The 23,147-nt window shown below is 44.4% G+C and overlaps 3 protein-coding genes across 3 annotated transcripts; all 3 read left to right on the forward strand.

Annotated features, from left to right (window-relative positions):
- Positions 1-163: 163 nt before the first annotated feature.
- Positions 164-5,848, forward strand: ZP3 (zona pellucida glycoprotein 3). The gene is made up of 9 exons (XM_081965299.1): positions 164-610; positions 1,238-1,356; positions 1,904-2,007; positions 2,658-2,835; positions 3,471-3,588; positions 3,696-3,787; positions 4,078-4,214; positions 4,981-5,100; positions 5,676-5,848. Exons 1-9 carry the CDS (start codon positions 179-181, stop codon positions 5,792-5,794), a joined length of 1,419 nt encoding a protein of 472 aa, XP_081821425.1. The 5' UTR covers positions 164-178; the 3' UTR covers positions 5,795-5,848.
- A 2,122-nt stretch (positions 5,849-7,970) lies between these two features.
- Positions 7,971-12,927, forward strand: COMMD4 (COMM domain containing 4). The gene is made up of 8 exons (XM_081965062.1): positions 7,971-8,001; positions 8,561-8,632; positions 8,830-8,895; positions 9,210-9,249; positions 10,239-10,358; positions 10,743-10,823; positions 11,492-11,668; positions 12,480-12,927. Exons 1-8 carry the CDS (start codon positions 7,999-8,001, stop codon positions 12,518-12,520), a joined length of 600 nt encoding a protein of 199 aa, XP_081821188.1. The 5' UTR covers positions 7,971-7,998; the 3' UTR covers positions 12,521-12,927.
- A 1,172-nt stretch (positions 12,928-14,099) lies between these two features.
- Positions 14,100-23,118, forward strand: NEIL1 (nei like DNA glycosylase 1). Its single transcript, XM_081965063.1, has 10 exons — positions 14,100-14,636; positions 15,603-16,034; positions 17,195-17,314; positions 18,300-18,363; positions 19,144-19,243; positions 19,925-20,052; positions 20,862-20,889; positions 21,429-21,490; positions 21,703-21,934; positions 22,552-23,118. The coding sequence occupies exons 2-10, from the start codon at positions 15,604-15,606 to the stop codon at positions 22,596-22,598; spliced, it is 1,212 nt and encodes a 403-aa protein (XP_081821189.1). The 5' UTR covers positions 14,100-14,636; position 15,603; the 3' UTR covers positions 22,599-23,118.
- Positions 23,119-23,147: the final 29 nt, after the last annotated feature.

Here is a 23,147-nt window from a genome sequence, read left to right on the forward strand (position 1 = left end):
CATGAAATCACCTCTTCCCCTCCCTCTGGCTGCAGCTGCCAGGAGCCCCAAACTCATGTTTTCTTGGTGCTTTGCAGGATTTGGGCTGGCTGAAGAGGAAGCTGATTAGCTGATTATCTCAGCCAGGTGAGAGAAGGTGGGCCTTCAAGGAGTTAGGATAAAAAGGGATCCTGGGTAGATGTTGGTCTTTTATGTCAGCTTCCTAGAACAGACAAGGATGGGACCCTTACGGAATGTGGCCATTGTTTTAGCTTGTTGGCTAATTGGGGAAGCGGCCTCTTTGGACCCCCGAGATTACATGTGGGAGTTTTCCAACACGCCTGCTCCTAGGAGGCAGCTCTACCTGCCTTCTGGGATTGAGACCTACCCTTCTGCTTGGGTAGATGCTTCCCAGGCACGAGCTTTGTCTCTCCTGTCCCCTGTGCTGGCCCAGTGTGAAGAGTCCCAGGTGGTGGTGACTGTGAAGAGAGACCTGTTTGGCACAGGGAGGCTCGTCCAGGTGGAGGACCTGACCTTGGGGCCAAGCGCCTGCCAACCCACCTCCTACAATGCTGCTGAGAACACCGTCATCTTTGATGTAGGCCTCCATCAGTGTGGGAGTGTTTTGCAGGTAAAGGTTGAAAGGTTTTTTCTGCCAACCCAATCCTTGTTTCCTTGGGCAGGTAGCCTTAAATGTAGCCCTGATCGCCAGTTCTAGGATAATGAGGATCAGAACAGAGCTGGAAGAGACCTTGGAGATCTTCTAGTCCAGCCCCCTGCTCAAGCAGGAGACCCTCATTTTCAGGACAAATGAAACAGCTGGCTTGTCCACAAGAACCACCAATACTTTTCTTTCCTAGGTACTGTTCCCCCCTTCCCCTCTCCCTTCCAGTTCTTTTTCTGTTCTGAAGTACCCAGTTATCTCTGGGAGTTGATAGAAGAATGCAATTAAACCAGCATTATTGTCACAAGTTACAACTGGGCGGAAGAAGTCACTTTCTGAAAGTGCAAAGGTGTAGAAAATGCTTTCATTACTTTATATTGTCTCACCTGGGGCTGCCTTAAAAGGAGGGGGGAAACAAGAATTAAAGAACTCTGAACAGACTTGGTGTCAGGTTTTCTGCTATTCCATGTTTCTGCTGTTCCAAGATTTTGAAGAACCTGTGTTTTTCCCATGCCAAGAAATTCCCCTTGACAAGCACTAAATACACTTCTGGGTTCATTGCTGCATCTCGTATCTCATTTTTCCTTTCTCTAGATGACTCCAGAGTTTCTAGTCTACAGCATCAGCCTTCATTACAAGCCAACCCCTTCTTCCCACAGTGTGATTGTAAGAACCAGCCCTGTTGATGTCCCCATTGAGTGCCACTACCCAAGGTGAGCTCTCAGAGGATGAAACTTAAATAAAAATGTGAGGTGGGCTTGGACTCTGTTAGAGATGGTTACCTTGGGTGGGAGATGGGGACATACTGTGGAATAAAAGAAGTGAGCCATCTTCCCTCTAGCCAGTGGGTCTAAGCTAGTTTATCATAACTTATAGACACAAAGGTGCATTTTTTTCAAGAGGTATCTGGACATTCATTCTTGTTTTTCTTTGAAGATGTTTAGCTTTTCATCCAATTAGCTTCTTGGATGAGAATGTTGTGGCCCAGCAGAGCTGGCAGCAGATTCGGACAGTGAGGAGGTTGAGGAGGAACATGGGCCAGTCCTGGAATCTGAGGAGGGCTCTGTGTCGGTGGCAGAGAGGGGGGCAGGGCCGTATGCCAGTTATCAGTTGCCTTCAGAGTCAGACAACAGTGAGGCAGACGAACAGCTGGAGCCTGTTTCCAGTGTACTCATGTGCAGAGTTGTCACATGAAGGGAACAGCTGAAGAATGACTTGTTCTCTTTGGGAGACCTTACCTGTCTGTCTCTCTATTTTCAGGAAAAACAATGTAAGCCTTAAAGCAATCAAGCCAACATGGATTCCATTCACGTCAACGATTTCTGCAGAAGAAAAACTCCGCTTCTCTTTACATTTGATGAATGGTACCTTCTTTTTATGTGGTTGCTAGGAGTTGGGAATGATTTGTTGGCTCATAATCACTTCCAGAAGCCCGCTTTTTCTTCGCTAGTTTTGTGAACATGAGGGCCCAATGAGAGAGTACACCTTAACTGCGCACAAATAACTTTTTCATCACATTTTCATTAGGGAAACCATTTTTTAAAAAACTCTTGGTTTAAAAATTGATTCTGCTTTTGCATTGCGTTGTGCACAAGGACAGATCATGCTTGTCCAATATTCATAAGTGCATTTGTACATATGCCTTGCAAACGACGTCACAGAATTGTACACATGTGCTTCCTCAATACACAATTTTGCAGAGTTTCTGACTTTGTGTGGCATTTCCAGAGTTCCTAATAGTCCTTCAAATTCTGGGAGAAAAATCCAGATATCAGTGTATGTTCTGGTTTCTGGATATTTCGGAAGACTGCAGCTGATTCAGGGGCTGCACAAAATTTTAAAATGGTTTGACACGGCAATATAAGAATTAGGATTGGGGTGCATATTCGTTTGCAGACATGATAGACGGGAGGAAAAAGGACTGTTTGCCCTGATCTGAATTGGGTTGACTAGGTTGAAAGTTGCATCCAAGAAATCCTTCCATGTTGGATATGAGAATGATTTTGCTTTTCAGAGGGTTGGAGCGGAGAGAGAGCGTCCAACGGCTACCAGTTGGGAGAAGTCATGTACATTCAGGCTCAAGTAATTGCAGAAAACCACACTCCTCTCCGACTCTTTGTGGATAGCTGTGTAGCCACATTGAGCCCAGAGGCGGATTCCATTCCCCGCTATCCCATCATCGACCACAAGGGGTAAGAGCCATAATCTTGCTTCTCTATATGAAAATTGCCAATAAAGGAGAATATTTGTAGCTCTGGGTTGAAATGGGGGTCCTTGATGCTGATGTTAACTAATTTGGGCAACAAAATGTCTGCAAGAAAGCAGCCAAGCTCAGAGGGCACCAAGAACCCTCATGAAAATGGCTAAATTTGTTTTCTCTTGTTATCTTGCCTTTCTGGCCCTTGCTTGCAACGAAGTTCTTATTCTATGCTTGTGTCCACAAGGAAAAAGCCACCAACGCATCACTCCTATCAAGGTTTGGGTTGTTAAATCTCCTCCAGACTTACTTTTTCTCTGTATTATATAGAAATTCTATTTTAACTTGAAGTGATGGTGCCGATTGCTTCAGTTTCTGCCTGTGCCCTTGAGTGCTTGTTTGTGTTTAATGGTAATCCTGCATGTTGTGTGGTTTTTATTGGCCATTTCTGAGCCAAACTTGGGAGCTTTGGGGGGGGGGGAATAAAGAGCAGACTCACAACGACATTAAACACAACAGGGTTCAGCTAGGCCTGTTGTCTGGAGATTGCACAAGGACACAAAAATGCCCTAAGGTAACCAAGTGTGTCAAAAGCTAGGAAGCATTGTTGACAGATGTTGTGTCCTCCAGCTGCCTGGTAGACGGACGAGATGATTCCAGCTCAACCTTCATATCACCAAGGATCAGGGATGATGTACTCCAGTTCACAGTAGATGTCTTCCGTTTTAGCAAAGACCCCCGAGATCTGGTAAGAGTCCTCCTTCTAAAGCCCAGCTCCTAACAGCAATATTTTTGAAGTTTCACTCTTGGTCATGCCACAACCTAGGTTGAGCCACCTTTTTACCTTGCTCCTAGATCTACATCACTTGTCACTTGAAGGTGACTGCAGCTTCTCAAGTTCCTGATCTTGAGAACAAAGCTTGTTCCTTCCATCCAGCTACGAACAGGTAAGCAACAGATCAATATTTGAACTTCAGACATCAATTATCAGTCGTTTAGGATATAGCCAAGTATCTAACCTTTGGTCTATTAAGAGGGGAAAATATTTAATATTGGAGAAGAGATTATTAGACTGCCATCTGTCAGAAATGGTGTAGGCCCTGCACTGTAGGGTTTCCTGCCTAGGCAAGGGGTTTTGGACTAGATGACCTTCAAGGTCCCTTCCAACTCTGACTCTAAATAAATATTGGCGCACCCTTGCAGGAAGTGTTTCCCTTTGGCTTGTTTTTCACCACAGTTGGGCTCCAGTTGAAGGCACCACAGATATTTGCTCCTGCTGTGAAACCCAGAATTGTGTTCAACCTATGGGTCAAGGCAGCAGATCCTGGGACCAATGGGGAAGAAGACTGGGCAGAGATGTGGCTGCTAAATTGGGTATGTAGTCAAGGTTTGGTAGAGGGAAAGAGCTATTCCCTTGAATGAGATTCAGAAGTAGTTGCCTTGTTTCTGGAAATATTAGATGGGGGACAATCGTGTCCAATTCTCGGAGATCGACTGGACAAGTCCCTGCAGTTTTCTTGGCAAGGTTTTCCAGAAGTAGTTTGCCATTGCCTCCTTCCTAGGGCTGAGAGAAAGTGACTGGCCCTCCCACGACTGCCATCCTGCTATGCCATGCTTCGCTGGCTGCCAGCTTGCCATACCTAACAGGGGGGAGGAGGAACCTCAAGGTGGGATAAAGGGGAAGTTAGCAGGAACGGAAACAAAACTACTCACCAGAGCCGCTGGCCATTCCAACCTCACGCTATTGGGAATGCAGCACCATCCAGCCCATGAAAACAGGGGGACTGTTATCAAAACAATCAGTTTGAATATGATTGGACACCTAGAAATTACCAGGGGGAAGGATGGGATCAAGGGAAAATTAACCACATGCTTTGGGCATGAAAAAATTCAGATCCGGCTTTGCTCTCTGTAACCACTTGGTTTTAGTAAAGGGTACTTTCCTTAACAATGGATTTGGGAGAGTTTCTTTTCTAACTGACCAAGTTGGGATGGGCCCAAGGTCACACAACTAGCTTTGTACCTAAGCCGGGACTAGAAGTCCCAGTCTCCCAGTTTCTAGCCTGATGCCTTAACCACTACACCAAATTGGCACTCACTATATTAATGTCAATGTCTTGTGAATCTTGTTCTTGTGCAGATAAATCTAAGGAGGCAAATGTTGACGTGATGCTCGGTCCCATCCTCATTCTTGACTCGTATATGACTTCTAGGACTCCTCCTGACAATCAAAATAAGTTGATCTTATCAGCAGAACATGGTACAGTATCTTGTTGATTATGGAGTTCAAACATTGCATTAATCCATGGTTTGTTAACTAACCATAACTGGGTATATTCACACTGCTTGCTAAATCAGAGGTGTACAGCTTTTGTAACCTCAGGGACCACAGCAGTCGCCAGAGCCTTTCTATGTCATCACACTCCTTTAATCTGACAGTCAAACCATTACTTCCACTTGGACTTAGTATTAACAGCATGAAATTTAGTGAAATTCTATATAGTTGTTATACTTGGAGCCAGAAAGACAGACTCAGTGGAAGTCACCCTCATCCTTTCAACAGTAATCTCGTCCAGTTATAAATCTGCAGGTAACTTTAGTTTAGATCTTTGACAGGAGCAGATTCTCAGAGCAGAAATTTGGGATAAAAAGTAACCTCAATGGCACTGGCTTGTCATTAAGTTCCACTCTTTAGATTTGTAGAGAAGGAAAACCGGAATGTTCAGTTCTTCGTTTCCTGCGACGTATGATATTCTTTATTATTTTTAATTTTCAGTGCCAAAAAAAAAAACTGTTTAAGAGAATCCCATACTGTTTTTTCCCCCTTCTTTTCAGGCTTCTTCCGAATTCCTTGGATGCTGGTGGGGATCATCTTGATAGCCCTTACTACAAGCTTGGCCCTGACCACTCTAGGAATCTTTTGTACTAGGAAAAGACGTTATAATTCTTCTTAAGATGTTATGCAATGTGGAAAGATGTTAAAATAAACAAATCAAAGTGTAAAAAAAGACTTGGTTTTTTCCCCCTACACCTTGTTCAATAAACAAGCATATAGCGGTGCTTGCATAGAAAACATCTCAGAAGCATCAAAACAAAGATTAGAGGATTTTAGTCGTCCTAAGATTGTGCTCACTTGAAAAAATAATTTGGAATTCCTTTGGATCTCACAAAGCCACTGAAGGATCAAAGGATGGAATGTATGTCCAGATAATGCCCTGGAGATCAGAGGAGATAGGACCCAGGTATGGATGGAATGGACATGAGAGTGAGGAATATGAATTCTGATAAAATGCTTTCTCTCGTCTTCATTTCTTTGCCTGGACAATTAAGAGCTTTGCTCCTTCCTGTCTCTCACATTGCAAAGGGAGGCGGGGGAATGGGCTATTTGCCTCAAACAAAAGTTTTAAACTGCTTTTACTTTGCTCTGTGGAAGGAGGTGGGGTCATGGGGGAGCTGCCTCAGATAAAACAGTTTGTTCTGCTCTGCAATAGGAGGGGGCGGGCTACACATTAACAGCGAGACAGAAGTTACCACTTTAAAATCACTAGCCAGGATATTAAGAACAAGAATAGCTTGCTTATAAGAAACCCCCCCCCCAAACCCATATAGCTGGCACACTTTGCAAGATACTTGTGACCTCGGGTGACATTCAGCTATTTAACATAACAAGCACAAGGGTTTAAGGGGGGCTGAAATCCAAATAACCAATATTATCTGTTAAGCATGCATTATTAGGTGAAGGGCAAAGCGTTGAATGCGACCATCCCTTGACTATAAATACTGTTCTAAGATTCTAACCTTGGCCCTTGGTTAGCTTTTCAAACTGGGGTCCTTATATCTTGGTACCAAAATAAAAGTATAATTCTGTGTCACGCCTTGTGTCTGGTGACTTATCTGCTTCGACACCAAGCAAGAGCCCAGTTTTGGGGACACCACCACCACTTAACTCTGCCGTTAATTGAAGCAGTACTTGGTTCACCCACCCCCACCCCAAGGCTTCAATTGAATTTCAGTTGCATTCACTTTTAGGATCTGAAAGATACTTTCTTGTAACTCTCATTCAGTCCTGTATGGGTCTTCCTAAGGTTATGGTCTAATGTTATGTTAGGACATGACTTGTTTCAAAGTATTTTAATAAATAAGGCGTGTGCGAAATCAAGTTGGTTGTGGCTTAAGTGTCGTTTGGGTTTCACGTTCTAGGTACACTCAGCTTAAATCTTTAATATCAGTTCATAGAATTGTCTGAAAATAGAACATTAAAAAAATTAGAAGATGGAAACTGCCCCCCCCCCCAACAATGCATTGCCTCTCAGCTCGTTTTAAAGCTCACCCCTCAAAATATCAGCTCCTCTTATCATGCCAATATTTTATTTTTAAAAAATGTATTGGCCAAACAGCTGCTGTGAACTCTGGGCAGCATGCAGGACTGAAGTATATAAAAACAGCTTAAAATATTAAATTGGATTCGTTTTGCAGATTGGGGAGGAGGAGGAGAGTGAAAAGCAGAGTAGGGCTAGACTTGGAACTTTCGTGTGATTTTACAAACGAGGCAGGGCTGTGTGGCAAAACGTTGCACCTCATTTCAAACAAAAATCCAAGACACAAAAACAATAACTCTTGTTTTGTACTATGATGGGCAGCCAGGCAAGCCTCCCCTAAGTCCCATTTATATATTGAATTGGTAACAGACAACGGAAAGGCTGAGATCTTGAAAGGAGGGCTGCAAGAGGGCTAATACACGCGTTAGCGCTTCAACGCCTGCAGTCCCCACGATCAACGGGACACGTGTTGCCATAACAAGCAGCAAGAGCCACTGAGGGTCAGCTGACTTGTTCTCGGTCAGCTGATGCAAGGAAAACTTCAGGGATTGGCTACAATGAAGCAGGCTGGGGGGGAAAACAAGTTCTTCAGGGATTGGCTAGAAAGAAGTGAAAAAACAAGGAAGCGCTTCAGGGATTGGCTAGAAGTGAAAAACAAGGAAGCGCTTCAGGAATTGGGTAGAAAGCAGACAGCTGGAAAAACAGAAGTTTTTCCCGGATTGGCTAGAAGGAAAGTCAGGTGATGCAAGGGAAAGCTCTTCAGAGATTGGGTGGCAAAGAGAAGTCAGGTGACTCGCTTTGCATAGGAAAAGGAGGGGGGTTGCTCAGGGCAGGGGAAGATGGTGAGTGGGAGGGTGAAAGACGCGGGGGGGGGTTATTGCTAGCAAGGGGAAAGTGGGGGGGGGGGGATGTTATTTTAAAGAATTAGAGGTTGAAAGCCCAGATCTTTAGAAGAAAAATTGGAGCAAGTTCAGAAGTGTATTTGGCAGTGCAAAATCTCAATACAATGGGTGGACTTCAATTCCCAGAATTCCCCCAGCCAGCTTGCATTTTAGGAGTTGAAGCCAACCCTTGCTGAATGGAAGAATTCTGGGAGTTGAAGTCCATGCATGATAGATGGAGGGATTCTGGGAGTTGGAATCCATGCATGCTAGATAGGGGAGAATTCTGGGAGTTGAGGTCCATGCATGCTAGATAGGGGAGAATTCTGGGAGTTGAGGTCCATGCATGCTAGATAGGGGAGAATTCTGGGAGTTGAAGTCCATGCATGCTAGATAGGGGAGAATTCTGGGAGTTGAAGTCCATGCATGCTAGATAGGGGAGAATTCTGGGAGTTGAAGTCCATCCATCTTTAAAGTTCCTGTGATTGAAAAGTACTCAATTTTTGTTTCTTCCTGCCAGAGGTTTCGATTCTGTGGAGATTTGGACTGCCCTGATTGGGTCTTGGCAGAAATTAGCACTTTGGCTAAAATAGTAAGTGATTTTTTTTTTGGTCCCTTTGAGTTCCATGAATATTTTAATTACTTTAAGGTATGGGGGTGCTAGCATTTTACTTGTAACTGGATTTGCCCCATTGTAAGATTTTGCCTGACAATGACCTTTCTCCAAGGGAGGAGTTAAAAAAATAAAGATGATGGTTACGATACATACACTTTTGTCTTTTTTTCCAGTCTTCGGTGAAACTCAAGCTGATCTGTGCACAGGTTCTGAAGGATGTGCTTGGAGAGGGCATTGATGTGAGTTCATTCCGAATCCCTTTTGTGGATACTTTCCAAACTTGGTTTGCATAAATCCAGAATCAGTAAGACAGAGGCACTTTCAGATTAAACACTTCCAGTTAATTTTTTAAATAATAGATTCATAAACCAGCTGCCCCATTCATCTCTGGGTTTCCATGGCAACTGAGGAGGGCTTAAATTGGAGGTTTCCAAAAGATGTTCTGTAAATTGAAAATTCTGTGATGGATTAAAAACAATGTTTTGTTGTTGGGACTTCCCAGTGTTAAGTTTGAGCTGAGCCAAGCTAGAAATTGTTCTTTTGTCTCCTGCAGTATGAAAAAATCCTGAAGTTAACATCAGATGCCAAGTTTGGTGAGTATCCTTCCCTTCTATGTCCAAGGACTAAGTTAGGATACAGCTAAGCCATTTCTTACCCTGCCAACATTTCTCAACTGAAATTTGAGAATCAGGATTGCATTTATTTCCTTAGTATTGGTGCTGAAAGCACATTTGTGCATATGGTATGCATAAAGGGGTGCATGGTTCCTTACCTCAACTGCTATCTTTTTGCAAGAAGCTTGCAAAGTTGGTCATCTCCGAGCATCCAGCAAAATATGTCAGGTCCTGTACAGCTATCTCTGCCTTACATGTTTATCTTTGAATTCCATATTAGGGACCGGTGCTTCTCAACCTTTCCAGCTTTAAGATGTGGTAAAGAAACAAACAAAATGTTTAAAAATTACTATATTTATGTACCGTGTTTCCCCGAAAATAAGACAGGGTCTTATTTTCTTTTGACCCTCCGAAATAAGCACTTGGTCTTATTAGTTTTGAGGTGCAGGAGGTGGCGAGCGTGGTCAACTCATGGCTGCTGCTGTGTTTCAATATTTTCATTTTAACACATGAGCTCAAAAGCCCGATTGGACATTATCCGGGGCGGTCTTATTTTTGGGAAACAGAATAGTTACTTACCAAGCACATCTAAATTATATTAAAGCAACCAAAATATCTTTACAATCCCCAAGTTTTGAGCAACCCTAATGTTTGGAAATTGAAAGTTGAAAAATTAGACATGCCCTTGGAGTCCCAGAATTACCTAGCCAGCCATGTAACTGACATAGACTGTGGTTAAGTTCTTTTCCAAAACGTTGACCCCAAATTGTGAACAAAATGTTTCAGCAAACCTACATACACAGTTCTGGAACAATTCATGGCCTTGGACTAATTATAGAGGGCTGTTTTTCTACCTTAGCAACTTTAAGATGTGTGGACTTCAGCTCCCAGAATTCCCCAGCCACGATAAGTCACTGAAAACCTGCTTTAGACAGCTATGTTTGTTTCCTTTCTTTTCCGCTTTGCAGAATCGGGCGATGTTAAAGCCACTGTCGCGGTTCTCGCCTTCATTCTCTCGAGTGCCGCCAAATACAATGTGGATTCTGAGTCTCTCTCCAGCGAGCTTCAACAGCTGGGGCTGCCCAAAGGTGATTACCGAGTTGTCGCTTTTCAAAACATAAAAATGTTAACAGTTCCTCAGAGCTACCTCTAACCGTAAATAAAAACTTAGAAGTTGACGAAGTAGAAATGCAGAGGGAGAATGAAATTAGGTATATGCTCTATGAAGTAGAGGAAAAATTCTGAATAACTTGAACATTTGCATGGGGTGGGGGGGTTCCGTTTCTAACGTGTTGAATTTTGAGAGGAGGGCAGGATTAAATAAGGTTTAAATGGTCGGAGGATTTGGACTGGGGGTTTCACTTAGCTCAGGGGTGTCCAAACTTGGGAACTTTAAGACTTGTGGACTTCAACTCCCAGAATTCCCCAGCCAAGTTTGGACACCCCTGACTTAGCTGATCTCTTGATTGCAGAGCACGCGGCTGGATTGTGTCGGTCCTACGAGGAGAAACAGAGCTCTCTCCAAGACAGCCTCAGGAAGGGCAGCCTGAGATGTAAGTTGAGCTCCTTTGCCAGTTCCAAAAGGGAAGGTCACTTTAGGGGAAACTGTCCTCTGCAGCCTTTTCCGAGATGTTTCTGCTTACTTGTGGGAAGATTTTTCAGCACCACGAGGGGCTCACAGATTGATTGGAGAAACATTCTGTAAAATGCCAACAAGGCTGAACCACCTCGTCAAGGAACATACAAAGCTGCTCCTCTTAGACTGGAATTTTCAGAGCACTTGGTAGTTACAGATAGTCCTTGACTTACGACCAGATACTTAGCGATTGTTTGAAGTTATGACAGACCCTGAAAAAAAGGATTTACAACCCAGATTCAAAATTCTGATGCCTGGATCCCACCCTCTGTGGTCACACGGCTGCATTTTGGGCGCTAAGCAACCGGCCTGCATTTAGGACCATTGGAAAGGCAGATTTAATATTGTTTCTGGTGCAACTTACCGTATTTGATTTGGATTTTTAAAAACATGTTACTGTTTCTTCTCTTTTCTTTTGAAGTTGCAAGTAGCAGATAAAACAAGAATTTAAAATTGCAGTAGATTTTGGAAGCTGCTACAATCTGTGATTGGGTGAATTCCTTGGCAGTGCCCCTGACACATTCAAGAGGACTAGTGCCGTGCACAAATGATATGCCTAAAAGTTTTGAGTCTCTCTGCCTGCAGTGAATTGCCTGGATTCTGTTTCGTGGAGAGTGGATTACACGCTTAGTTCCAGCGAGCTCCAGCAGGTCAACGAGCCAGTCGTTCATCTCAAGCTGAATGTGAGAAATGTCGACCAAAAAGTGACAGAGCCTGTGGCAATGACGTTGTCAGCCGAAAAATTTCGTGTCTTGCTTGCTGGTGAGAAGTTAAACATTTCCACAGCTTGGAGAGGGTCAGGGGTTGCTGGTTTCTGCCAGAGTTTTATAACAAGCAAGGCATCAGGAAATCACTTAGCTCTGTTTAAAGAGGCAAAACATTCCGATTTCTCTTTTAAAATCTCCAAAGGCAACAGGCCTGAATCCCTCACCTTTCCATCTGCTTCTTTCTAGCCCCCAAAATGGGCATTTTGTAGAGGAAACAGAAGTCAGAAATCAAGGCTGCTTTATCACACAGCAGATGATAGATAGATAGATAGATAGATAGATAGATGATAGATAGATAGATAGATAGATAGATAGATAGATAGATAGATAGATAGATAGATAGATAGATGGATGATAGATAGATGATAGATAGATAGATAGATGATGATAGATAGATAGATAGATGATAGATAGATAGATAGATAGATAGATAGATAGATAGATAGATAGATAGATAGATAGATAGATAAAAAAGAAATAAACGTGGCAGTGTGTTCTTTAATAATCTGAAGTGGGATGCAGCACAATTCTGGTGAAAATGGTTCAGGATGCTCCATTTTAGTAGCATCTCAGAGACAGGGGACAATCCCTGTCCCCAGCCTCCATCTGCTTAACGTCATTCCTGACCGGATATAGATCAAAACCTTTCAAATTAGGAATTTTATGGAAGCAAAGGCAATGTATTTATTTATCAGATTTCTGTATTGTATTTGAGCGATTCTGGGTGACCTCTGGGGGCTCTTAGGCCACTTACTTGCTGCTAGGATCCTTTCTTCGTTTTTTAACCCCCTATTTTCCCTCCTCAGAACTAAAACAGGCTCACGCCATCATGAAAACGCTGGAATAAGGAGCTCCGGATGCTATCAGGACTAATCCGAAGAAGGAAGCTTTATTTTGACCACAGGCCAAAACGTCTCCACTGGATAGTGATCTCCCAGCCTATCAGATAAAAGCAAAGCAACCAGATGGGGTGTAATGTCCATTTCCCAGTAGGCTAGACCATCAAAACCAGTAGGGGAGATCTGGTAATATAGGGACATATCTCCGTCACAAACTTCTGCCTTAAGAGAAGCATACCTGTTTTTATGGGGCTTTTATTTTTCATTTGAGCATCAGTTGTCAAGGGAAACGTAACACAGATTTTTGCTTTTACGGCTCTGCTCAAAAATATAGAAATGCTCCCTTCTTTGTTTTTATTTCCCTGTATTTTGTTGAACAGCAGAAAATTAAATCCCACTGATGTGGCAATAGCTATCTTTGTCCAGTCTTTTTGTATTGGGCAAGGCTAGTGGCCTCATTGCTTTGGGCTGGAAATGAAATGAAAAACGGTTTGATGTTCGTATGTTTGAAGGGTTGAGTCCCGAGCTAGGCACATCCCCAAATTTGTTGAAATCTGTATTTTTTCAACCTCAGCAACTGTTAAGAGGTGTGGACTTCAACTCCCAGAATTCTCCAGCCAGCATTGAATCCAAACATCCTGGCTAGGAAGTTGTGGGAGTTGAAATCCACACAACTTAAAAGATGCCCTGGTTGAGAAAAATGCTGGTTTAAACGAAATGCCATCACCCTGTTGTTTAAGCCAATCACATTCTGGCTTAATAGTGTAAAAATGTTTGAACAAAGACCAAAGCAATTCAGATTCAATTGCTTCCATACCCTACAGCAGGGGTGTCCAAACTTGGGAACTTTAAGACTTGTGGACTTCAACTCATGGCTGGCTGGGGAATTCTGGGAGTTGAAGTCCACAAGTCTTAAAGTTCCCAAGTTTGGATACCCCTGCCCTACAGAAACTTAACTACATGGGTAAGTTCTAGATAGTTGCTACTCAGCCCAGCCTACCTTACTGGGTTGTTGTTATGGGTAGGTGGGGAGGCTGAAGGAAGCTTCTTTGATCTCCTGCCTGAAAAGTTAATATATATCAAATAAATGAATAAGTTAAGTGGACATTTGATTTGGTCAGTCACAATGGCAGTACATGTCTCTTACCTATCACACACAGTGTTGACACCAATATCATCCCTGGGGATCCCAGGACAAGCCTACAAAATGGTTTTATAAGTTTAAATGATGTCTGTTCTTTTATTGGTTTCTTTCATATAAGTACATATGTATGTAGTTACTGGTGCTTGTTTATGATTATTTCTCCTATCATATTGAGGTTCTTTATAGATTTTTATTTGGTTTGTTTAGCATTGTGATCATGGTTTTAATTGTTATTATGCTTGCCAGTCACCCAGATTCTAATAAAGGAGAATATTTGCAACCCCAGGGTTGAATGTGGGCTCCTTGGTGCTCTCTGAGCATGGTGGTTTTCTTGCAGACATTTCATGACCCAGCTAGATAACATCATCAGGGCTACAAGAGAGAGTGGGGCTTGTTGAGAGGAGGACTGCTGAGCCCTTGGTACTCTCTGAGCTTTGTTTTTTTCTTACGGACATTTCATGACCCAGCTAGGTAACATCATCAGTGCTAAACTTGGTTAGGAGAGCCACTACTATACAATAATTTCAATAGTATAAATTGATCTGCGGGAAAGAAAAACGATTGCTTTCATTAAACCATCTTTGCCAAATCCACGCCAGAAGTTCGCTGCCCGATGCCTCCCCTCTCCTCGTTGCAAGAATTCACGACCCCCGCCCTTTGCACAAGAAATATCCCACGCCTGCACATCGCTACGCTAAGCCCTTATCCGAGAAGCGTGGGTGCCTTCCTCAGAAACTACAGCTCCCGAGATGCTCCGTGAGGAAGCTCCTCTCAGCCAATGGGAGCAGAGGGGGCGGTCCCCTGCGTTAACCCTTCACTGGCCGGAGCCGAGGACGGCGGACGGTGGCAGACAGCGCGTGGCTTGTGAGCAGCTGCAAGAGCGGCCCCTTGAAGTAGTAGGCAGGCTGTGGCTGGGAGCGCTGCGTGGTACCCTTTCCCTGCCCTTTTGACTTTTGCCAGTCCCACGTTTTGGGGTTCAGGTGAGTTACACCTGCAGAGGTAGATTTGGGAGCAAGGAAGAAGCTGACTCGCCAATCAGCCAACAGCTGTATTGTAGTTTTATTTTAGCCTAGAAATTAAGTTTTGAATTTTTACTTTTTTACTATTACTATTACTACAATAGTAGAGTAGAGTAGAAGGGAGGGAGGGAGGGAGAAAAGAAAATAAGGTGGCGTTAAAACAGGCAGAAGGTATGGTAAATAAAGCAACGCAAATTGTATACTCTTTTATAAAGGGAATGGCAAATGTACAAGAATGACAAATGTAAAGAAGGAAAGTAATTATGTGAATGTATACTTAAAATGGTACGTAAGAGGGGAAAAAAATTAAAAAACTTTTCAAAAAAATTTTTTTTAAATTGTTTTGCTCGTTAGAACCCCTTCCTGCTTTTCTAAATTATGGGCATTTTATTTTTGTCAGTTCGGTTTGTCAATAAACAAACAGACAAAACCTTTGGTAGAGAACATTTATTTCTTGCATTATGTAATAATAGGAAACCCATGCAGTGCGAACATAAATAAAATAAGTGGCATGAAAAACTAGTTTTTATTAAAATACACGTCCAGAAAAACCCCTACATTTTTATCAACAAATAAATAATAATGAGGAGGAGGACATGGTTTTAACTATTTGCAAATTATCTTCAATAGCTGGGAAACAATTTTGATTTTGCAGGCGCCCAGGCTGGGGGCTTGGGCGGGGTGGGGCAGATGGGGGATTTTCAGGGGTCCTCAGAGCAGGTTGAAAGAGAGAGAAATTGGCAAACTATTACTCTTTCCTCCCTTCACATTTTCAAGGCTGAAAGCAATAGGGCACAAACAAGATTATGTAACGGTTAAATAATGACTCGTTTCAACATGCCTCTTGATCTTTTGGTAACTGGTTTTCCCTGCCCTCAAGTCTTCTTTTTTTCTTTTTTCCCCGTGTTTTTTTTCCTGTTTTTCTAGGATGCCGGAAGGCCCAGAGCTCTTTCTAGCCTCCAGATACATCAACGCAGAATGCGCAGGAGTCACGTTTACGGGGAAGGTAGAAAAATCCCAAGTCAGCAAGAATGCGGAGGTGCCTTTTGAGAGCGACGGGTACCTGATCTCGGCTGTCTCCCGGGGCAAAGAACTGAAGCTGACTCTGACCCCCCTCAAACGGGAGGGCTCGAAAGAGCGCCCGATGGATCTGGTCTTCCGTTTTGGCATGACTGGGAATTTCAAACTGGTCCCAGTTTCTGACATGCCCAAACATGCTCACCTGCGTTTTTATACCCAAGAGAAGCCACTTCGTGTTCTCTGCTACGTGGACATCCGGCGTTTTGGCAAGTGGGAGGTGGGCGGCACATGGCAAGCAGACCGAGGGCCTTGCGTGATGTTGGAGTATGAACAATTTAGGTGAGGGGGCTTCCTCCCGACCCGTTTGCCTTCTTACTCAAGTCCTGGGGTTTTTTTTATGTACGTTTCAACCCCTTGAGGTCCTTGGAGTAAAAAATAAGGGTGTTTTTTTTATGAATTGGCACAGCGGGAAGGAAATCTTGTGCTTGGTCCTCAAGAAGGGATGGAAGACAACTCCCATCATCCACCAGCTAATGGCTGGAGGGATGGGGTTGCAACACAAGAGATTTAGAAGCAGGCAGGTTGGAGAAGTTTGAGGTGACATGGGATTATCTCTTCGTATTGAGTTTACTTGCCCTAAACTTGCAAATGTTTAAGAAACACAGCTCTGGATATAGAAAGAAGCAGGAGAAAGACACTCAAAATAAGTATCGAGTACTGATGATGTTAACTAGTTGGGTCATGAAATGTCTGCAAGAAAACCACCAAGCTCAGAGAGCACCAAGGACCCCACAGTCCTCCTCCTCCTCTTCCTCCCCCACCCTGCAAACCCCATTCCTTTCTAGCACTGATGATGTTACCTACTGTGTTTCCCCCAAAATAAGACGGTCTTATTTTCTTTTGACCCCCGAAATGAGCACTTGGCCTTATTTTCGGGAAGGTCTTATTATTTTTGAGGTGCAGGAGGCGGCGAGCGTGGTCACCTCATGGCTGCTGCTGTGTTGCAATTTTTTTGGGAAGGTCTTATTTTGGGGGAGGGCTTACTTTAGCGCATGCACTCAAAGGCCCGATTGGGCTTATTATCCGGGGTGGTCTTATTTTCGGGGAAACAGGGTAGTTGGGTAATGAAACATCTGTAAGAAAACCACCAAGCTCTCTATTTTATACTAAACAAAATCAAGATGGTATTTTCGGTGTACTTCTCTCTCTGCTTTCAATCTGGTTGCATCTTTTCCAACTAACATACTGTATAAAAAGATTGCAGCTCTTGAAAGTTTGTGTTTTTTAGTCAAATTAGTTGGAAAAGGTACTTACCAGAATCTTTCAATTTTTATTTTTTGGGCTAGCCTTGACTACAGCGCCTTTAATCTCTGGATTGCATCATCTCTTCTCTTAAATCCCTCCTTCATGGCTCTTTCATGTCTTCCCCCAAGGGCATCTCGTAGTTCCTGGCAAAATCCCAAATATTCCCGGCTAACAAATCGTGACTTGCTTCCCAGGGACAATGTCCTGAGGAATCTCTCCGACAAGGCCTTCAATAAGCCCATCTGTGAAGCTCTGCTCAACCAGAAGTTTTTCAACGGAGTTGGCAACTACCTCCGGGCTGAAATTCTTTACCGGTGAGTCTGTGAACTGTGTGTGTGTGTGAGAGACAGACAGACAGACTGACTGACTGACTCTCCATGGGGTCTTCTGGGAAGCATAGGAAACTTTGTAGTCCTGTGTTGGAGAATCCAGAAGATTGTTTTGGACACAAGGAAGCATCTGGAGAAAACAAGTTGGAAGTTGTGTTAAGACTTAAGACAACAGCATCTGAATTGCAAACTGGAAGCTGTTCCATGTACTTCTAAAGTAGGATGCCTGACCTTGGAACTCCAGGTGTGGGGTTATAAGGAATATATGCTGTGCGGTCCTTGGTGTTCTCTGAGCTTAGTTGTTTTCTTGCAGACGTTTCATGACCCAACTAGGTAACCTCATCAGTGTTAGAAAGGATTGGGTTTTGTGGAGAAGAGGATGATGATTGTGGGGTCCTTGTTGCTCCCTGAGCTTGGTTGTTTTCTTCCAGATGTTTCATAACCCAACTAGGTAACATCATCAGTACTACATACTTATTTGGAGTGTCTTTCTCCTACTTCTTTCTATCTACAGAGCAGTGTTTCTTAAACTTGGCATTAAAAATACCGATTTCTACCCTCATCAGTGCAATTACCCAGTAACCCAGCCTGCAAACGAACATGGTGGCTGGGTGATTAGAATGCAGTATTGCAGGCTAATTCTGCCGACTGCTGACTGCCAGCAGTTCGATCCTGACCAGCCCAAGGTTGACTCAGCCTTCCATCTTTCCGAGATCGGTCAAATGAGGACCCAGATTGTTGGGGGGGCAAGAGGCTGACTCTTAGAGAGGGCTGTAAAGCATTGTGAAGTGGTGTATAAGTCTAAGCGCTAGTGCTGTCTTTAAGTTTTCGTGAGAGTAAAATAAAGAGAAGGGAGATGAACTTTCAAACTTGCAAGACGGACCGTTTGAGGTTGGCCAGGCAAGAAGCGCCTGCCATGACGGTTAATATCCTCTGAGCATTTCATCATCTTTTCTCTGGCTTTTTCTAGATCAAAAATCCCTCCCTTTGAAAAGGCACGGACCGTTCTAGAAGATCTTCAGCGTGGGCTGCAGGTAAGATGTTAGAAGCCCAAAGGACAGAATGGTGCCGTGTCAAGATCTTAACCGGCTGAAAGTGCTTAAGTGAGTCAGGGTGGCCATTAAGCGAACCCAACAGATTTCTCGATTGGCTTTGCTTGTTGGACATGGGCGGAGAAGGTCCCTAGTGGTGATCACCATGATCCCGAGATGTAGCATACGCCGATGGCAGAGCACTCAAATGGCATGTCTATGAGGAGGGTATGCAGGTCATAAGTGGGAGGATCAGTCAGGAGTCATTTTTTTCAGCACTGTCGTAACTTTGAACAACCATCAAACCAATGGTCATATGTCAAGGGCTACCTGATTTTCCTGTGGCCAACCAGCAGAGCTGGCAGCAGATTCGGACAGTGAGAAGGTTGGGGAGGAAGATGGGCCAGTCCTGGAGTCTGGGGAAGGCTCTGATGAGGGCTCTGTGTGGGAGGCAGGAGGGGGCCAGGGCCGTATGCCAGTTATCAGCTGCCTTCAGAGTCAGACATCAGTGAGGCAGATGAACAGCTGGAGCCTGTTCCCAGGGTGCGCATGCGCAGAGTTGCCAGACGAAAGGAACAACTAAAGAACAGTGGTCGACTTGGGAGTAAGGCCACAGGTGGATGATGAAGGGCCCCTCCCAGAGGAAATAAAAGAGGAGCGAAAGGGGAGTGGAGTTTGCAGGAGACTTGAAAAAAGAAAGCCTAGGGATATTGGATCAGAATCCCTTGTTTTGCCTATTTAGAAAGATCTCTGTTCATCCAACTTCTGGTCTCCACATTTCAGGTTTCGGGTGCAACCTTGAGCAAGAAAGTGAAATTGAAACGAGAGAACCCCGACTTGCTGGAGGCCTGTCACCTGTTACCCATGGAGGCTGTGAATCTAGGTAAGCACCTGGTTGGGTCCCCAAAGGACACCTCATTGGAGATGGGTGAGTTTTACGTCAGTAAGAGGTTGTTGTTGTTAGTTGCAAAGTGGTGTCCAACCCATCACAACCCCATGGACAATGTTCCTCCAGACCTTCCTGTCCTCTACCATCCTCTGGAGTCCATTGAAGCTCACGCTGACTGCTTCGGGGGCTCCATCCAGCCCCCACATTCTCTGTCGTCCCCTTCTTCTTTTGCCCTCCATCTTTCCCAGCACGAGGCTCTTCTCCAGTGTGTCTCATTTGGTGGCCAAAGTCTTTGAGTTTCCTCTTCAGGATCCGGCCTTCTAAAGAGCAGTCAGGGTTGATCTCCTCTAGGACTGACCGCTTGGATGGCCTTGCAGTCCAAGGGACTCGCAGGAGTCTCCTCCAGCACCAGAGTTCAAAGGCCTCCATTCTTTGGCGCTCAGCCTTCCTTACGGTCCAAATTTCACAGCCATCCATTGCAACTGGGGAAACCAGAGCCTTGACTAGACACACTTTTGTGGGCAGGGTCTCTGCTTTTTAATAAGCTGTCTAGATTTGCCATCGCTTTCCTCCCCAGGAGCAACTGTCTTTTAATTTCTTGGCAGTTAGAGGTAGTATTACAACCATTTATGTAGAGGGCTACCTGGATTTACCCCTCGGCTTGTCTTCACCTAGGAGGTGGCAAGGGATATGACCCCACCAACCGAGAGGATGCCGCAGTCTTTGTACAGTGGCTGCGCTGTTACTCTCTTCCCAGCATGAAATCCCTGCGTGATGCTAACGGCAGAACCATCTGGTTCCAGGTAAGGATACAAAGGAAAATCAACATTGGGCCTCCTATTCTTTATCCTTTAGTATAAATTGATTCAACGTCCATCCCAATTATTCCTGAAAATGAATTCAGGGATTTTATGAAAAATTATATGACCGAGTGTTCTGACCGAGGCTTCCCAAGAGCAGGAAGCAAACGCCTTGTCCCGACAAAACCCCCTTTTATTAATCGACTGTGAATTCTGCTCATTCACCTCCAGCAAAGTCTTTCAAGGGAGGATTTACAGTCACAGACCTTATCTGGCTTGGAGAGCTGCCAGGCCGATATCTGCAAAACCTGGCAAGGAGTCTCGGAGAGTCACGAACCAATTAAGCGAACTAATTGTCTCTCCTGCAAACTCCACTCCCCTTTCGCTCCTCTTTTATTCCCTCTGGGAGGGGCCATTCATCGTCCACCTGTGGCCTTACTCCAAAGCCGACCCGTTCTTCAGCTGTTCCCTTCGTCTGGTAACTCTGTGCATGCACACACTGGGAATAGGTTCCAGCTGTTCCTCTGCCTCACTGATGTCTGACTCCAACGGCAGCTGATAACTGGCATACGGCCCTGGCCCCCTCTCTGCCTCCGAAACAGAGCCCTCATTGATCGCATGACCGTGGGGAATGCTGCAATGGTCGTAAGTGTGAAAAAAACGGTCCTAAGTCCCTTTTTTCGGTGCTGTTGCAATTCTGAATGGCCACTAAACGAACTTCTGTAAGTCGAGGGCTGCCTGTACTTAGGTATAGCAAACCAGGCCTAACTCTGCTGCAATTGTTATTTCTGAATTATTTGTCTTCCATGCAGGGAGACCCTGGACCCCTGGCTCCAAAAGGTGAGCTTCCCTTCTACATTTCCAGGTGTTTGAGGAAGAGAGAAAATGCGAACGTTTTTCCCCCCCTAAATCACTATACAGCCAGCAGATACGTTGGCGTCAAAGTTATTTGCTAGGTCTCAAGGTTGAACTTTGAACTGTCCTTCAGGTTTGTCCAGGAAAAGGTGCCAGATGTTGCTCAGGCCCTTCCTTTGGGGGGGAGGGGGGCAAGGAATTAGAAAAGCCTTCTTTCTTACCTTAAACGTAAAAGGCGACTCTTTCAGATGTGAACCATGAGTGAAAGTGTGCTTTTTGGAGCTCTGTTGTGCTTCTCCAAGTTCTGAGAAAAGTTTGCCAACAACTTGTCCCAGATGGTTTGTTGAGTTTGCCAACAACTCACAAGGCTCACAAGATAAAATTATATTTGGGTATTACCCCTACAATCTGCCCCAATCAGTCCCACATGTGCTGATTCGTAGAACATAGAATAACATGGTAGTTCATTAAGAAATTAAGATGGCACTGATCTAATTATGCGTCTGTGGTGTTTTTAATCCCAGAGCGGAAATCTCAGAAAAAGAAGATTCAACCAAAGTCTAAACCAGCCGTGCAAAGTTCAAAGGTAAGAGTATCACCTCTTTCTCTGTTTTTGGAGATTATTTACCCGGGACCCAAAGGTGCTTTTTTTCAAGAGGCAACTGGACTTCCTTGTTGTTTCTTTGAAGATGTTTTCCTTCTCATCCAAGAAGATCAATTTTTGATCTCGGGATTTTAATCCACCTCATCCAAGTGGCGGATTGGCTTCCCCCTGAGCATCTTTGTCCCTCCCTGTAGGCCCCCAAGCCAAGGAAGAGCTCAACCAGCAGCCCTGCTCAGAAAGAAGCTAAGGGAAGAAAGAAACGTAGACCGGAGAACGGAGTTACACAAGAAAAGGAGGAGAGAGCCACGGGTCCCAAAACCAGATCTCAGAAATCATCTTTTGATCTGCAAGAGTCTCCCCTGCCAAGTTCTCCAGCTCCGGCACGGAAGAGGCGAACACCTGCTCAGAAAAACCAGAGTGAGAAAGGTAATGTTGCAGCCTGTCGCCCGCTGGCTTATCCAGCAGCCGAATCAGAGGAGGAGGAGGAAGGGGTGTGGGATTCAGGGTCAGCATCAAGGCAACCTGAGAGCTCCGAGGGGGGAGAGGGAATGGAGCTGTCAGAGACAGGGGTGAAGCCTGGGCCACCCGTCAGCCCTCAGATGGAGCGTCAACAGTCCCCAGGTCTGGAGCTGGCTGTTGAGGAAGAGGAGGAACAGCTGGGTCTAGTGCCTGACGCACGGATGCTCAGAAGGCAGAGGAGAGGAGAGCAGTGGAAATCTAGGCGCCGGTCCTTGGGACGGAAGAGTTATCGCTGCTAGCGAAGCCTCACCCTAGCTCTGGGGATAAAAGGCAGAGGGCGGAGATGAATAGATTTGGCAAACAACTATTCATCTCCCTGTCAGACGGACTTGTTAGCCTGCGGTGAGAGAGAACCTTTTTGCCGGGGCTGCTGGCGCTTCTAATCAAGGAATCTTTGAATTCATTTCAGAGGGTTTGTTATGTTTGGGGATCTGGGTGAGAACAGATAAATCTATCTGGGATTTATGGAGGCCACCTAAAATGTCTACCAAGTAGGTCACCTGTTATTAATTTTCCCTTTTTAGCTAAGGCGTCAGTCGTCTCGAGATCTAAACGGGTGAAGTCTTCCTAACCCTACTCAACGGGTAGATCTTCACGCTCCAACGGAGGAGATCAATGCAGCTTTGGGAGCCAAGATTACCGACTGAAGAACCCTCCTGAGCTTCCGGGATAACAACGTCATGGTTCAACGGAGGAGATAAATGCAGCTTTTGATCCGAGATTGCCGGGCTGAGAACAATGTGAGGAGATGTTTTCCTGCTTCCTCATTTACCAACTTTTAAACTTAGCTTTACGCAGATTTCTTGGATATTACTTCTGCTTTTCAAAACCTGCACCTGGGAAAAATAAATGCCTTTGGTTTCACATTGTCCTGGCAAAGTGGAACTGGAAGGAGTCCAGCAGTTAGACGAGTTGTCACCTCTCAAAAATTTTATTGTGGAAAGGAAACCAACACAGCAGAGAACTTTCTGAATAAAAATTCTGGACAGCGAAGGAATGAGATTTAATCTTCCAATGATTAATCAAACACTTTGCCTTCCTTTTATAGCAATATATCTATGTACGTTTTTTTTTTAAAAAAAAAGTTTTTATATGCTAATAAAAAAAATAAATCCTGCTT

This window comes from Natrix helvetica (assembly GCF_964273705.1).
Source record: "Natrix helvetica genome assembly, chromosome: 12".
Taxonomy (NCBI): domain Eukaryota; kingdom Metazoa; phylum Chordata; class Lepidosauria; order Squamata; family Natricidae; genus Natrix; species Natrix helvetica.